At 40.9% G+C, this 15489-nt stretch overlaps 1 protein-coding gene across 1 annotated transcript in view; it reads left to right on the top strand.

Moving 5' to 3' along the window:
* The window catches only part of PTPRG (protein tyrosine phosphatase receptor type G), a 405785-nt gene that overhangs the window by 286236 nt on the left and 104060 nt on the right, over positions 1–15489 (top strand). Inside the window, exon 6 of the mRNA XM_082059907.1 lies at positions 4722–4788. Coding sequence (XP_081916033.1) covers positions 4722–4788 — 67 coding nt within the window. The remainder of the gene's footprint in view (positions 1–4721; positions 4789–15489) is intronic.

Below are 15489 nucleotides of genomic sequence, written 5' to 3'. Positions count from 1 at the left end.
CTGGCCTTTTGGGCAGGGGTCTCAGAGGTGAGATCTGCTGTTGTTGTGTGGCCTTTCTAACTGCCTCAATGCTTATTTGGATGTTACCGTGTTTTTCTGGTTTTGTTATTTTTCCTAACAAGGCCACTGTAAACTCAGCATTTTTGCCTGAGACTTTTTTTTCTGCTTTATAGAACTGTTTCCAGCAGAAAGACAGGTTGTAGTTTACTTACATGATTTTAGCATATGGTTTAAACTATATAGCATGTGATATAAATTTTAATACTTTATGGCTCTGCCTTTGTTTGTTTGTTTTTAATCAGAGACTTCAGGAGGTTCTGATTTGCCCTATAAAATAATCAGATGAGCAGAGAGCTTCAATTACTTAATGTACAATGAATGATAGAGAATGAGAATTCGTGGTTGTTTGTTTGTTTTTCTTTAACTCGCACACGCTGAGCTTAAAACTGCTGTAACACAAGGGCTTTCTATGGAGTAGTGCCTTGCCCAGTAAAGTCTATTTTTACATGCTGTGGCTTGGTGCCCATATGAGCATGATCAGCCTGGCTGTGGTGCTGTGTGTTCTCTCTGCTCTGCTCCTTCTCTGGAACTTTCCTCTTTAGATTATTAATAACAATCTTGTGAGAAGGTGCCCAGCTCCCTGGCCGGTCAACTCGAAGGGCAAGGCTGTAGGAGCAGCACTTTCAAGCAAGGGGACGACAAGTTGTGCTGTTGAAAGGTGTTAACGCTGTTGTCAATAGAGTTCATGACTGATCAACCTTGCTGTTCACTGAGGAATGAATCATTTCTCAGTCCCCACATTAGAGGCGGGAGCTGTAAGTAAATGCAACCTGTCTAGGGTAACGATTTCCACTGTGACTTCCCTCAAAGAATATCTCTGCTTTATGACTGCAGAATGGGGTCACTTGTACGTTACCTTTCCCTACATTGCAAACGCTTGTTTATTCATTGCAGTAATGTCAAGCTGTTTGTTCTACTCGGAATGGCATGTGCACCAGGTATTAAAGTCACCCAAAGGGTATGATAAACAAAGAGATTTTGCTTCCTCATGTCATGTTCATCCCATATTTACCCTATGTAAGACCTGTGTTAGCATAAGAAGCTGCTTAATGATACCTCCATGTTTATTTTTGCCATGTGCTTAGCATCATAGTTACCTATTTATTTCTGCTGAAGAGGATTACAGGCATTTTTCAGTTATAAATGATGCACGCAAGCATTACTTATCCTGTTTACTGCAGACCTATAAAGTGTTAGTCAGTCTTTAGCAAAAGCATCTTGTTCAGGAAACAACATTTGTAGTAGTGGTGCTGTGGGTATTTTAGGGCAATTTCAGGATGGTTTTCCATCTGTCCCATTAATACTTGCTGTGCAGCACGCTCGTGACCAGCAGCATAGCAGGGTTGTGTTTGTGCATGAAATTCCTGTGCTGGAGAATATTGTGTGTGTGTGTGATGTTTCTTCTGCGTTAGCCTCTTGAATGAGGAGGGGGAAACTTGTTGCTCTTCTCTCACAAGAAAAGAGAAGCTTTGCGCAGCTTTGGCAGGCGTGTGTTGGGTGAAGTCTAAATGCTAAGACCCAGTATGGTCTTTAACTCTGCGGCCAATGCATCATAAGAGATGTGGTGTGTAAAGTCAATCTGAAGAATTCAATGCTGTTTTCCTCCAGGATATATTCATAAAATAGCAAAAAATACACTGCTGTAATACAGATTATATAACAGAGAAAGATAAAAACGGTTTGTAGAAGGATGTAAGCTCAAGCTTCATGACATGGAATCATAAAGGAGGTCAGAAGGACACTTCCTAGTCTAGAGATTTTTGTCCTTTTAGTCCTTCTGCTTTTTTTGCCCTTCTTTTCTTTCAAGTATCAGCTGTTGTCAGAGACAGGGCTCTTGTAGGGGTGAATCTCTGATCTCAACCTGCATGGTAGCTCCCGGCCAGTTAAACCAGAGATGTGCAGCAACGGGGATAGAACTTGACATTTTGGGTTTCAGAAACTTCTTTTTCTCTATGAACACAGGCAGAAAAAGGATACAAAGAAGTGCAAAAAAAATAGAGAGGAAATTCAAGTTTGGGTTTTTTTAAAAGAACTTGAAGAAAAAAAGATGTGAGAAAAGTTTTGCGCTGAAGCCTGAACCATTCCACAAAATGAGGAAACTTTTGAGCAATTTTCTTATGGTCTTGCCAAGATCCTGAAACAGTTGTAATGAGGTGTGGGAGAAGTGTCTGAGTATAAGGAAAGGGAAAAAGCATCTGGAAGGAAAATAAGACTATATCCCATTCAGGTCTGAACTGACATCTCCACAAGTGGTACTTGTTTGTCTCTGACTTTTAAAGAAACATGAGATCCCACTCCCCATACCTTGAGAGCAAACATGACTCCAGATGCCTCAAGCATTTGCTTGCCAGCCCCTAAAGAAACAACGTGACTGTTGATTTCGTGCTGTTGAAGAACACAGCACGTTTGCAGAATATGCTATCAAAAAGATCGCGTAGCCGGATCTGCATAGACATACCACCACCTCAGCAGATTAAAGGGGAGCTGCCAAGGCTGACGTTAAGAATTGATCTACTTTGACAGAAAATCCCAAAAGGAAGTGTTTTAACCTTTAGGATTCTTTCCATCTATTTGATTTCTTCAAACTGATTGCAGCTGTCACCAGAAATAAAAACAAAGCAAACAAAATGAAACTATTTACAATTTATGGTTAAGCAGCAATAAAGAAAACACTGTTCCCATCCAGTGCAAGTTTTCCTTACAGTTTTATACTAAATTGCTGGTAGGTTTTTTTTTTTTTTTTTTTATTTTTTTAGTAGTAGCCATAGCTTGGAGAAACCCAAATAAATGGAAAAGATGCAGGAATGTGTCTTGCAACAGCTCTGCATTTTTAGTGTGTACTGTTGATTTGCCAGAAGCCAGACAGAACCTACAAAGTGGGTCATTGGGTTCAGCGTACTGTGATTATTATTTATACAGAATCCAAAGTGTACAGAGCACCCCTTTGGGCATATAGAAGTTCATGCTTCAAAGAGCTTGCAGCCTTCAGGGCTAATAATATTATTGCCAGTAACATCTAAGCTGTATATATTTCAAAGCTACGGTTGCTACTTTCATAGTTTTCTTGCATATCTTGCCCTACCCGATCGTTAAAAGTTCTGGAGTACTGTGAAAAGGATCTTCAATTTCCATTTAAAAAGCCAAACGAAAACAAACTATTTTGTCTCTAGACAAGAGCATGAAAATGTGTCCTGAACACAGCAGAGTAGTTCAAAGGCCAAATAAACAGAAAAAAAAAAAAAGGAAGGTGGTTTGGTTTTTGCTTTTTTCAGTGCAATTGGCGGAGAAGATAATGAGGTTTCTGAGATTGCTAATTAGTCATGGGGAGGAAGGACGAGAAGAGACGTGCTTGTGCTTGTGAAACTTTGGTCAGTGGATTCCAGTTTTCCTCTCAGCCCATTAGAATTTGTGATTTTTATTTTTTACAATAATGCATTTTTTGGATGCGCTGCAGTCAATGATCTCCTCTTCCTAAGACTGCACTCCAGGCTGGTTCTACGCTTCACATGGCAGTGTGTTCCCTGTTGGGCACAAGGTCCTCTCTCAGGGATTTCATCTTTTGTCTCCACTCCTTTCCTGTTATGTTAATACATGGCCGTAAAGTGATTAAACTCTGTTTTTCCTCATGACATTGAGATCATGGGCAAGCCACAAAGTACAGGAGCTCTTTTGCATTCGATGTGTTTTCCCATTGAGAGATGTCCATCCAAAAAAAGATCAACACCACTTAGGTTTCTGATAGTGACTGGTGGCCAAATAAAATAAATATGTACCACATGAATGAGGTACATGGCAGTATTTCTTTCCCAAAAGTCAATTCTCAAATATCTTAAATAATGGAATGTGTTCAGAGAAATTGAGAGTTTATTCCTTCAATACCTCTGAAGAGGCAAAAGGGTTAAAAAAAGCATCGTATTAGTGGCTGTAAATTCCTTGGCTGTGCTACAAGTAAGTGGCTGAAGTGGTGGGTTTAATTTGGAAGTAGTGGAGCTCAGCAGGGTTAATCCTTCCTGCTGCCTTTCCCTTGTCTCTGGTGCCGGGTCTCACCGTTGCGGACACAGGTGGTTGGTGGCTGACGGAAGAAATGCTGTGGGAGTTGTTGCGGGTTGTGGTCTGGCAGTGCAGGCAATTGCATTGTCAAAATCAGAGATTCCTTCTAGATCCTCTCACAAAGAGTTTTTCCCTCTCACTTGTCCAAATGACACTAAATTAAATGAATGTAAAAATATGAATAGCGAAGAGATGCCAAGGCCCAACTCCATTGTGGCTGAAAGGGGTCCAGCTTTACTGATTTCAGATTTATTCCCATATCAGGAAGGGATGGATTGGACTGAGATAACTTGTGTTTATCACAGCACTTTCCCCATGTGAAAGCAGAAATGGATGGAGAAAAATCAGCTCTCTGCCTTTAGGTTTTGCTGGGGTGATAATATGGCTAATGTTTTAATGAATTGTGAGGACACTTTATTTTGATTTAACATTCCTTCCTTCATTTTATTATTCCATGTATCATTGGCATTTGGGGAAGAGCCATTGTAAATGTGAGAACTAAGCAGCTTGTTAGATAACATCTTTTTTTTTACCTCTTTAGAAGATTAAACTGAGACTGTTCTGCCTGATGCCAGAATAGATGTAACCAATCCTGTATCCTTTGCATGTAGGTCAGTCAGAGGGACAATCCAGCACTGGATCCCATTATCCATGGGTTGAAGGGCGTTGTACATCATGGTAAGTAGCTGCTTAAACTTTCTTCTTGCCAGGAAGGGGAGAAGGGCAGGAATATTGTCCTTAAGGGATCAGGTCACCCCTGGAAGGACACGCTGAGCCTGCACATTGCTCATTCATTAATGTTTAAGGGCATCACAGCCATTATTTGATTAGTAAAGATCAGAGCCATTTGTTACCTGAAAATGGGTTGGGGTTAACAGTAAATAATTTGTTTCTATTCAGTCAGTGCTCTAGAATGTGTAAGTTATCAATCAAAACCTACTACAATATATCATTCATATTAGTACTTCGAAAGCAGCGTTGATGCTTCACTCCTGCTATTTATCTTCTGTTTGCTCTAAAAATACTCCTTTCCAAAGTTTCTATTTGTTTATAAATTATTTGTCTTTCGAATTTAGGGAGCTGATAATGAAACAGAAAATTAACTATCTGTGAAAATTAATTAAACTTAGCAGCAGATGAACATCTTTCTAATGCTGACATAAATATGATCATTCTGCTGTTCTCATGCATATAAACCTATTATCCTTGAACTTATAGCAGGTACTGAAATAAATATTAATATATTTTATACTTTTATAACCAGTTTTTACTTAGGAATTTTCCTGAAACCTTATCACGGGTGATGCATCATTAGCAATGACATCAAGATGCTCCAGTTCCCAAAGTACTCTTGTCAGGTTTTAATATAATGATTTGTAAAGTTTTAATAATCTCATTGTAATTCAAAAGGCATCTGCTGGAATGGTGCTAGGTACTATAATAAATCTCCGTCCCATCTATCGTGCTGTGATAAAACATCTTTGCACCTTTTCCGAGGATTGTCTTTAGACATTAGCTAGTGCTGTAGAGCTTAACAAACATTTTTTTCTCTTGACTGCAAACCTAAAACTAGTTGACAGTGTTAGATTAAAACAAATAGGATTTTGGATTAATTGCTCTACTTTCAGAGTCATTTAACATCGCAACGAGGAACACCAATAAATCCAATGAAAGTGAAAAATAGGGGTTAAATGATAACATATCGTAAAGTCCTTCATTTAGAGAATCTTCTATAGGTTTTGCTGCTTATAAATTGCAGTGTTCTGCTGTGAAATAAAAACAACACCCTGAGCTGAAAAACTGTGTTGTTTTCCACAAATAGATGTTATTATCTAGCTCCCACTGGGTAACAAAACAGGCCAGCAAAAATAAAGTGAGGATGAGTTGGTCTGCAAGGGTTTTTCAGTGGCTGAGTAATTTGACAGTGAAGTCAAGCTGCCATTTAACTGGACCAGGATCTCCTTTTAGTTTTCTTTTCTACCTGACTTCTATTCCAAGACTCTTTACCCCCTGCAAGTGTGACAGGGTTTTAGCCACCTCATCGGGTTTTTTCTGCTCCCTCTCTTGCTCCTCGCTGCTGCAGCCGAAATAGCCACTAGTGGATAATCATAGCGGTGTCTCCTAAGTGTATTATTCCATTCTCAAAAATAATTGTTTGGGTAGGATGTGCCACGGTCCCAAGGTTGTGATTCCCTGACCACATAATGATTAGTCCATCTTGGTGCTGCCTACCCGCAGCAAAAATCTGGGTGGATAAAAGGCGTTTATTTTTGTTTTGCTCACAATGCACAGAAGGCAGCTAGTGTTTCAAGTAAAGGAAATCGCTTGATATATTTCAATAGCTTGTTTCCTTTTCAAAACATTAAGGAAGAAAAAGAGGAAAATCTTGCTTCCTGTTTCAAAGGCTCTGATTAAAGGTCTTTTCTAAGGCTCTTTTGGTGGCTGGAGTAAGGGAATTTCCTCCTGCAAAATAGTTGTTCAAAGAAATTGTTCTCTTTAAGTTAAATATTGATGGAACGCTTCAGTGAAGAATTCTCATACCGTATCTCTCTTTTAATGTTATTATATAGCATAATAGTAAAGATGTGAGCTTTTATTCCAGACACCCTTGTTTCTTTCCTTGATGTAATTTACTTACATCTTGCGCGAGCACATTTTTTTAAAATTATCTGAAAAGATTCTTCCTGCCTTCCATTCGACTGGGAGCCTAAGGCAACACAGACTCTTTGGCTGAAATACAGTGGAAAACTCTTGTGGTTTTTGGATAGAGTGGTTGGATCAAGCAGGGATCCAACAAAAGAAACTGGAGAAAGGCAAAATTGAAACCTTAAGTTTCTTTGCATTTTATAACATTTCCATGCCCACGTTATTTTTAGGTAGTCGTCAAAATACAGAGACACTTGCCTATCATGTAGACGTGGAGAATGTACATGGATGTTGAGATAACCACCTTGCTTTCAAATTAGATCGTGTTCGTATATCATCTGCAGACTGGAGAGATCACCAGCCCTTCAGCTTTGCTCCTCCCACGTGCTTCATCTCAGCACGCCTATTTAAGATTTCCTTGGTTTTCCGTATCCTTCTCCCTCCAAATGGCAGAGCATCCTTCCCAAGTTGTGCTGGACTGTCTCTTCTTCCTCGCAATCATTCAGTTTTCAAAGAGGAAATTACAGACCCACACAAACACTCACCTCATTTCTTCATTTGCCTCGTGGTGGTTCTGCAAGTTGTGGTCCTGTGTGGAGACCCCACTCTGCACCACACTGTACAGGGCACCCATGCTGGCCTGTCTCCGTGATGGTGACAGATCCATTGACCCTCAGTTAGATGTAGGGATGGTACCTGTGAGTGGTGGGCTGTTTTTTCTTTTTTCTATTTTTTTGCATAGCTTTTTTGGGTTTTTTTCTGTGAAGTTCTTGTATTCTTACAGTGCCCTTCCAGGACTAAGTGAACAATTTAAGTGTCAGAAGGACTTTCTGTGGAAGCGAAAGCAATTTTTACTTGAGATTTCGTCAGGGATTTGAATTACTTACTAATTTGCTGGAACATAAATAATTGTGCCCTTCACAGTGTTACCAGCTTAGTAACAATGATGGAGAAACACATGCATAAAAATCAACACAGGCTTAGTCGCTACTCAGAGTTCACTTTGTTTCTTCATCTCCGGGCATAATTTTCTAGAATCTTAATGCCACATTAAGCTTAATTTTACATGAGCAACCATATAAAGTTTCTTAGCTGGAAGGAAAACCAGTGATATACCAAACAGCCTAACAATGTTTGGATCAACGATAATGCTTTTCGTTTGCCCCACATCTTCCTGCCGAACGGTACGTTCCCATCACATCGACGGTCCCCAACTCCTGCATCCGCCCTCGCAGAGCATTGTAAAGGCACACGAACACCGAGGCGGCTCTTTTCAGAGCTGCCAGATGCCTGATGCTGATTTTAAAATTGCTTTCGGTTTTGTGCTCTGCCAAGGATTTCTCACACCTCCCGCCAGCGAGGTGCTTGCTGTTCTCATCCCGCTTTCCCTGCCGTGAAGCACACGGCGAGTGTGTGTCTGCCCAGGGACTGACAGCTGGGAGCGTGCAGCCCTTGCTCTGCACAGGGGCTGGAGTACAGGCAGGCGTGATATGAATTTTCTGACGCTGACTTGCTGGTGTCTTTCCGCTCTGACTGCTGGGGGTCTTTTTTAGCTCCTCTTCAAATGCTCTTCTCATCACGGAAGCTGATGGGAAAGGTCTCCAGCAATGCTGGTGGGATGATGCACATCCTTAGTGGAAGTTGGATCATTAGGTAAAGTAATAAAGTCACTAGTGCCTGGCTGCACTTGCGCCACATGTGGCCCAGTCATGGTGCTGCAAATCAGACTTTTCTGCCTCTGTCTTGCTGCTGATGAGCTCAGCTGGGTGCCCTGCCCTGAGCCCCTACTCTGCTCCTTGTCCTTCCTCGTGATGCTGAGGAGTGCGGTGCAGGATGGAGCTGCTCCTGTGCAAGGGCTGAGGAGAGCCCTGGGGCCTCAGAGAGCATGGTTATGTCCTCGTGGGAATAGGAGGATATAAAAGACCAGGTTGTGTCTTATTTGCATTAAAATGGCTCCTAAAGCTTTTGTCTGCCACAGGCTTCAGCAAGATCTCAGAGGAGCACCAAGCAGGATGGAGATATTGCACAGAAACTTTGCTTTTCCCCACCTATGCTGTCTATGACTTGCCCTTTTTAGTACCATGTTGTATGTAAGCCTCTCAGAGATGCCTTTTCTTGTTCTTACCAGCTCCCTGAAAGGCATTAACATGAGTCTCCTTCCCTGCTGTCAGTTCTGAGGGCAGCTCCCCATGCTGGAGGCTGCGCAGCGTTTGCTCTCTCCATCCTGGGCACGGGTGTTCTGCAGCGTCCTCTTTTACCGTGCAGGCAAATGGTTGTTGGGGGAGCAGCAGCCCACGCTCCCCCAGGCCCCTGGGAAATCTTTCATGGTGATGGAAACCGTGTTTTGTCACTCTGTCCTGTTCCCCATGTCTGCCACCAAGAATCTGCATGGATCAGCAGAAAATTATTAGCAGAGCACAAATAAATTACCACAGCAGAAAAGCCTCTATTAATGTCACAAAAATGGGGCTCTTATTCCCTTCCTTGTCAAAAGTGAGCACTGAAAATCAAAGTGCAGCCAGATCAAAAGCTTAGGTACAAAGTGAATCAATGGCATCTGTTGCTTGTTTGCAAACATGGGATAGGGTGAGGGGAAGAGAGAGACCTTTGTTTATTTAAAAGGGAGTTTGGTAAAAAGCTCTTGCTTTTTTCTTCTGCCTTTGTATTATTAAAATGCCATAAATTAAGCTCAGCACGGAGCGGAGTGTGATCTTGGGTCTCCATCGAGATGGGCAGAGGGTGTTCAGGCAAGTCAGTGGTGACCATCAAAGGTTCAGGGGCTGCTGGGGGGACCGTACCAAAATACAGTGGGAACAGAATTGCTTTAATAACAGAAAAGGATAGATAATAAATGTGTTGCACATCTCTCCAGTTGTCCTAGGCAAAAAGGCAGGGAATAACCTGTTCAAATAAATCAGCACTAAAAAGGAAGCAATCCAGACAGTGTTAGTCACCCTGTGGATCTATCACACCAGAAGGCATAATAACAAGAAAACACCATTAACGGCATGACAGGTTTTTTCTTTTGTTTTTAACTTTAACCATAACACCACCTGACAAGCTGTTTGCTTTCTCCACCAAATATCCAGGGGTTGTAGAGAAGAAAGGCGGGGGAGCGGGGTGAGGGTGAGATGTGATACTGTGGGACCGCGTCTTTTAAAGTAAAACTTTGAAGAAAGCAGCAACCCGATTTGGAACAAGAAGGCCATCAAAGGGAGAGCAGCACGATGTGTTAAACTGAGAATGAAATGTGGAGGAGCATTTCTTTTTCCTTGGGGATGATCTGGATATATTCTTTTGTTTTCTGATCTGTTCTTGTGTTCACAGTCAGAGTGGCCGTGTGAAAGGGGCCAGGACACGATGGCTGTGCAGCAAAGGCGGGGAGGAGGGAAGTGGGAAATGAAGATGAGAGCAAAAGTCATAAGTTCACACCTTTATATAGGGCAGCTCTGTGCATAGCTGCAGGGGTCTGTATCATTTAAAAGAATAAATGATGGAAATGTTGGAAATCTCTGGTCCTTCACCTGTCTGCTCTGCAGAAAGCAGTGCTGGTCATGGCTGAGTAAAGACCAGCGAGCTGACATAGAATTAATACATTGCACGAAAAAACTAATTCAAACTAACAAAAAGAAAATTGCAGTGGTTAGAAGTTAAGAATTAAGGTTGATGGTGAATACGAACAAAGCACCTCCAGGGAGAAGGAGTTGGTTGCTTTGCTGGTGGGTTTTGAGGGTGTTTGCTGCAAAGAAAGGGGTGGTGAGGTCTAAGAACGTGCGGTTTTGCTTGGGCTCTGCTGGAGCAGATGTGAACAGCCCACACTCCTCTGGCTGCTTTTGCCTCACTTCATCCTACCTCTGCCAGGGTCCGGTTGACTGCAAGGATCCTCTCCCCCTTTTCTAAATTCCTTGACACAGTTTCTTTTTCCTCCCACCACTGGTGAGCATTCTATATTTTCTTAGTTTCTATGTTCCTCCAGCCTTGTATCCTCATGTACCTCTGCCTCCAGTTGGGTTTTGCGAAACCTGGAGAAGTCTCATCCCAGTCCAGAATGGCAAGAGCTGCTCTGCCAAGCTCTGTATCCACAGTGCTTAAGCATTAAATTCAGAATTATTTCTTACTTCTTTAAAGAGTTAAGACTTCTCCTTCCCAGCTAAGCCTTTTCCTTCCAAGCTGTTTTAAGAGAGAGAGCAAGAAAAATTAAACCTGAGACCAACAACTGGCATGGAAATGTTCAACTTCAATTTTTTCGCATAGGAGACTTGCCTTTATTTCTTTTCTCCTGTTTTTTTTGTACCACTCACTGGTTGTCTCAGATTAAATTAGTCTGCAGGACTGTGTTATTATCTTATTCCCTTCCTCCCTGACATGCTGTGATTTCTGTGCCCTTACGGTTCCTTACATTGTTCAGCAGAGTCTCTGGTTTTTAGAAAACTAAATACAAGTGAGAAAAATAATTGCATAATAAATGACAAGAATTACCCTGAGTACAGAGGACTGTCAGAAGCTGCTTGTCATGCTGGATTTACACAGCAAGTACTCATCGGCTGATCTTTTCAGTTAAAGTAACACACAATATTTGTAATCTCATCTTTAAAATCACCACCGTGAGTCTGGTCCCTGGCTCTGATGTGCAGTCGGCTTTATCTGGGAAGTTCTGGCTCAGTGGGTGTGCAGCATGGTGTCCTTTTGATTATTTTTGTGTGTTTGCTTTTTAAATGTTTGAATGCAGAAGCTTTAGAGTGACTTGGCTCATTGTGAAAATTAAATTGGCAGTAACATTGTTTAACAAATTTGGGAGACTTTCAAAGCTCTTCATATTGGTTTTGCAGATTTCAGTTATTCAAAGTATAGCTGGGTAACGTTTCCACCTATCAGGCATTGCACATACGTTAATTTTGGAAGTAAGCTCATTTTAAGATATTGTTTTTAATGCAGCCAAGTTCCTGTTTTCTTACAGAAAAGCATGATGAAAGTCCCAAAGCATTCCACAAGATATAAATGGACTTGGCATATAGTTATTTTCTTGTGATCTCCAATCCAAGTTCCTGTTAGATTTAAAAAGGGTTTTGATCATAGATAGTTATGTGCTGTTTACCTGCATATCTCAAGAAGCCTCTTACTCTACAGTGGTCTGGTTAAAATTCAGGTCTATCTTTATCCAGCACTTTGCAGAATGTATTTTTAGCAAGTCAGTCTTTGAACTCAAAATGTTCAACTGATGGCTGTTGCAATATAATATTTGTTGGCATCACCTTATGAAAACTGCAGTAGCTGATGGAGATCTGCTACTGTTATCTGTTTTAATATCTGGTTTTGCTTAGAAAGCTACAGTGCACAGTTCAGGATTAGTTCACATCTAGTGGTGGTGCGTTAACAAATAAAGAGTGTAAATAGGTCAGCTTTTTAAAGCATGCCTGCAATTGCTCTGTCTTTGGGTTGGGTTGTACAAAAAATTGCCCTTGGTCCTGTGCAAAATAGCGGGGAGATTTATCAGCCCAAACAAAGAATATACTGGGTGCTACTTTTCACTTTGCTGTTATGGGAGATAGACATGAATGTTGTATCAGGTCAAATATATTACCAGCTGGCTCTGTTAATTCTTTTTTTGTGAATCAAAGAGTTAAGATACTAGTATTGCCCTTCTATGCTGTGGAATACTCAGTACATTAAATGTCACATTCATTGCCTTAATTGTCAACAATGAATCAGTGGTACTTGCTGCTTTTTTTGTCACTGGAAATATTGGAGTAAACTGATGTTTTTGCTGGTGTGTGATATTGCTTTTGTCTGCCAGTTACTGTTGTGGTACCTGTCAGCAAATACTGTCTTGTAGACCATGCAGTTTCCAGCCTTGTCCACTTTGCACCTCCTATAAACTCCTCACCCTGCGCAGCCTGTTCCCAACTCCTGCCTTTCCCAAGCACTGAAGATGGGAAAGAGGAGCTGGTCAGAAAAGAGACTAAAGAAAGCTTTGATATTATTTCTAACCTTGTTCTTTCCCATTTAGTAGGAATGATGTCTATACACATATGTATGTATATGTATATAAAATATTTCTACCGTATTCAGTCAGCACAGTTGCTTAGCTTGCAAATGATTCTCCTTACATTTTTATCAACAATAATAACCGATTTAAGGTTGAAAGTTTTAAAGTGACATGACTTCAAAATCCCATTTGCAGAAGGGTCTCAGGCTCTTAGGAACATAACTTCATGGCATTTACTGTTTCCATGTGCTCTCGAAGGATATGGGAAATAGACTCCTGAATTTGTGAGTCCCTTTTTCTTTAAGCTTCACATGAATATCTGTGAGTCTGGTTTCTAAAACTCCACACCATACATCTCAATGGAAGTCATACAGAGGAATGATATGTTTTCAAAAGTGTTAGGTTACTAAAGCATAATCAATTGATTATCATCTGGTTTAGTTGTAATTTTAATCCAATTATATGTATTTTTTTATTTTATTCTTTGGAATTCATTAATGAAAATTTACAGCGTTGCTTGTAGCCATGAAAAATTAGTTCGAGTACACCCTGCCCTACTTAAACTGTGTATTAGCAACGCTACTTTTTCCTCAAGAAATATTTCCTTTCACAGCTGACTATGACTTTCAAATTGCTTAGCAAAAAACCCTTCCTAATTGATAACCGAAATTTAATCATAGTCGGATATTTCCAGTTTGCATTCAAATAAGGTATTTCTCTGTCTAAATAAGCTTCCCTTGGTTGATTATTCATATTGTAGTTCAAAATGTTTAAAAGTGAAAGACAGAGTTGGATGAAATGTAGACTACTTAATACAGTGTGTATTTAATATAAAAGTCATGCATTATTCATTTTTGCAATTTGAATAACTTTGAATTTAGCATCCCTGTTCTTCATCTTTTCCTTTGATGAACAATTAATTATTAAAATATAATATTGTCAGCATATGGCACAAAATCCTTGAAAGTGTAAAATGAGCTTCATTCTCTTGCCATCCTTTGATAAAGAGATACTCCATATTCTCGGTTTCACACAGAATGTTTGTCCAGCATCTTAAGTGATTCCATCATTCTAAATAAAAGATTATAAAAGTTAAAAATAGTTAAATTGTTAATTTTAACCGAAACATTTTTTCTTAAATACAAGAGGAAAGCCCTTTTCAAAATGTCCCTCTGTCTCCCATCTATTTAATATATAGTCATTGGCTGTTAACACAAGGAGAATGTTTGCATGTTCAAATACTATTTCACATTCATAGCGGTCCACCATGTGCTCAGCTTCCATATAGAGACAGACAGTTTCTTAAACAGAAAACCCATGTCTTTTCGCGGTGAAGATGTATGTGTGCTGAATTTGGAAAGCAAACCCTGTGGCTGAGTTTGCAGTTTTTCTAACCATTTTTTCCTACATAAAAATAAGCCAATCAAATTATATATGACCTTTTGCTATGATTATGACTTCTTGATTAGAATATCTTTGAACTTTGGCCAATCATATATATTTTCCTATTTATTATCTAAGCACACTTTTTTTTCCCAGAGGTCTGATATGAAGAGGAAAAGATGTAATTTACTGTTTGTTTCATTTTGAGGTACACAAAAGTGGCTGATAACCTGCTTGGACTAGAAGGAAAAAAATGTTAAGAGATTGCAGTATTATTTTGCAATGTATACTTTGACTTTAGTAGAATTACTTACAGTTTGGAACACTAAAGGCTATGAAAACATAGCACACCTGTTGATACGGTGCAGAAAGGTGTCTGAAGTGCATCATGTATTTGCACCTTGCAGCAACAGTGGAGGAAAAAGAAAATCCCCCCAATGATCAGACTGCTGCTCAGAGGTGTAGGCAACTCTTGATTTGATCAAGACTCCTAGAAAACCGTGGGGTGATGTGAAAGTGAATTCTGCAGACTCCATCCTTTATCTTTTCCTTCTGACTTTGGAAGACGTGTCAATCACCAGCCTACCTGCTTCTCCGCTTTGCTGCAGGGAGCGTGGGTTTGCTTGGCAGCTCTGAGGAGACAGAGAGAGAAGAGTTCCTGCTACCCAAATGTGGACTCTTGTTCGAGGCACAAAGTATATAGAAAGTGAGGAACAGAGATGTATGGGAGAGCCTCGCGTGTCAGCGTGCCCTGAGGCACTGAACACCTTTGCACAGACCGAGTGGCAGCTTCGGCCTGTGAGTCAACATAAATTGCAGAGGATAAATGCTCAGGGATGGCAGGGAAATTGTCTTGCCTGCAGCTGTTCCCTCCTTTCATTTATTTATTTTTCTTTGCAGTGTTAAATAGTACCAGCTTGTCACCGTTACTTGAAGTTAATGCTTTCAGTGCTTAGGTTTGCATTTCAGGCTGTCCAAGGAGATTCTCAGGAAAGACTGTGTCCCCAGACTGGTGGACCCTGGGAAGGAGTTTCTTGGCTTAGGGAAAAGAGGCAGCGGTTTTACCTCTGAAACATGGTTCTGGTGCTGTGCTGGATGCACCCAGCAGCACCCAGGCAGCACCTGCACGGCCGGGTGCGGGTGGTCCTGAACAAGCACTGCCTGGATGCTGCTTCAAGCACCACGTTGAGCTGGAGCTCAGCTTCAGAGGTGTCCCGCTGCCCTCCAGCCCTGCTGCTCAGCTCACCCCCAGCACCTCCTGAAGAAGTTTGGCTGGGCAGTGTGGCTCTGCCTCCTCCATCTCAGCAACCCATGGGGGATTGATAGAGCTCCCGCATCTCTTTCCCTTGTTGTGAGGATGCACT

This window comes from Streptopelia decaocto (assembly GCF_964273445.1).
Source record: "Streptopelia decaocto genome assembly, chromosome: 8".
NCBI classification, from domain to species: domain Eukaryota; kingdom Metazoa; phylum Chordata; class Aves; order Columbiformes; family Columbidae; genus Streptopelia; species Streptopelia decaocto.
The sequence above is the reverse complement of the archived record's forward strand: the minus strand, read 5'-3'. Positions and strand labels throughout refer to the sequence as shown.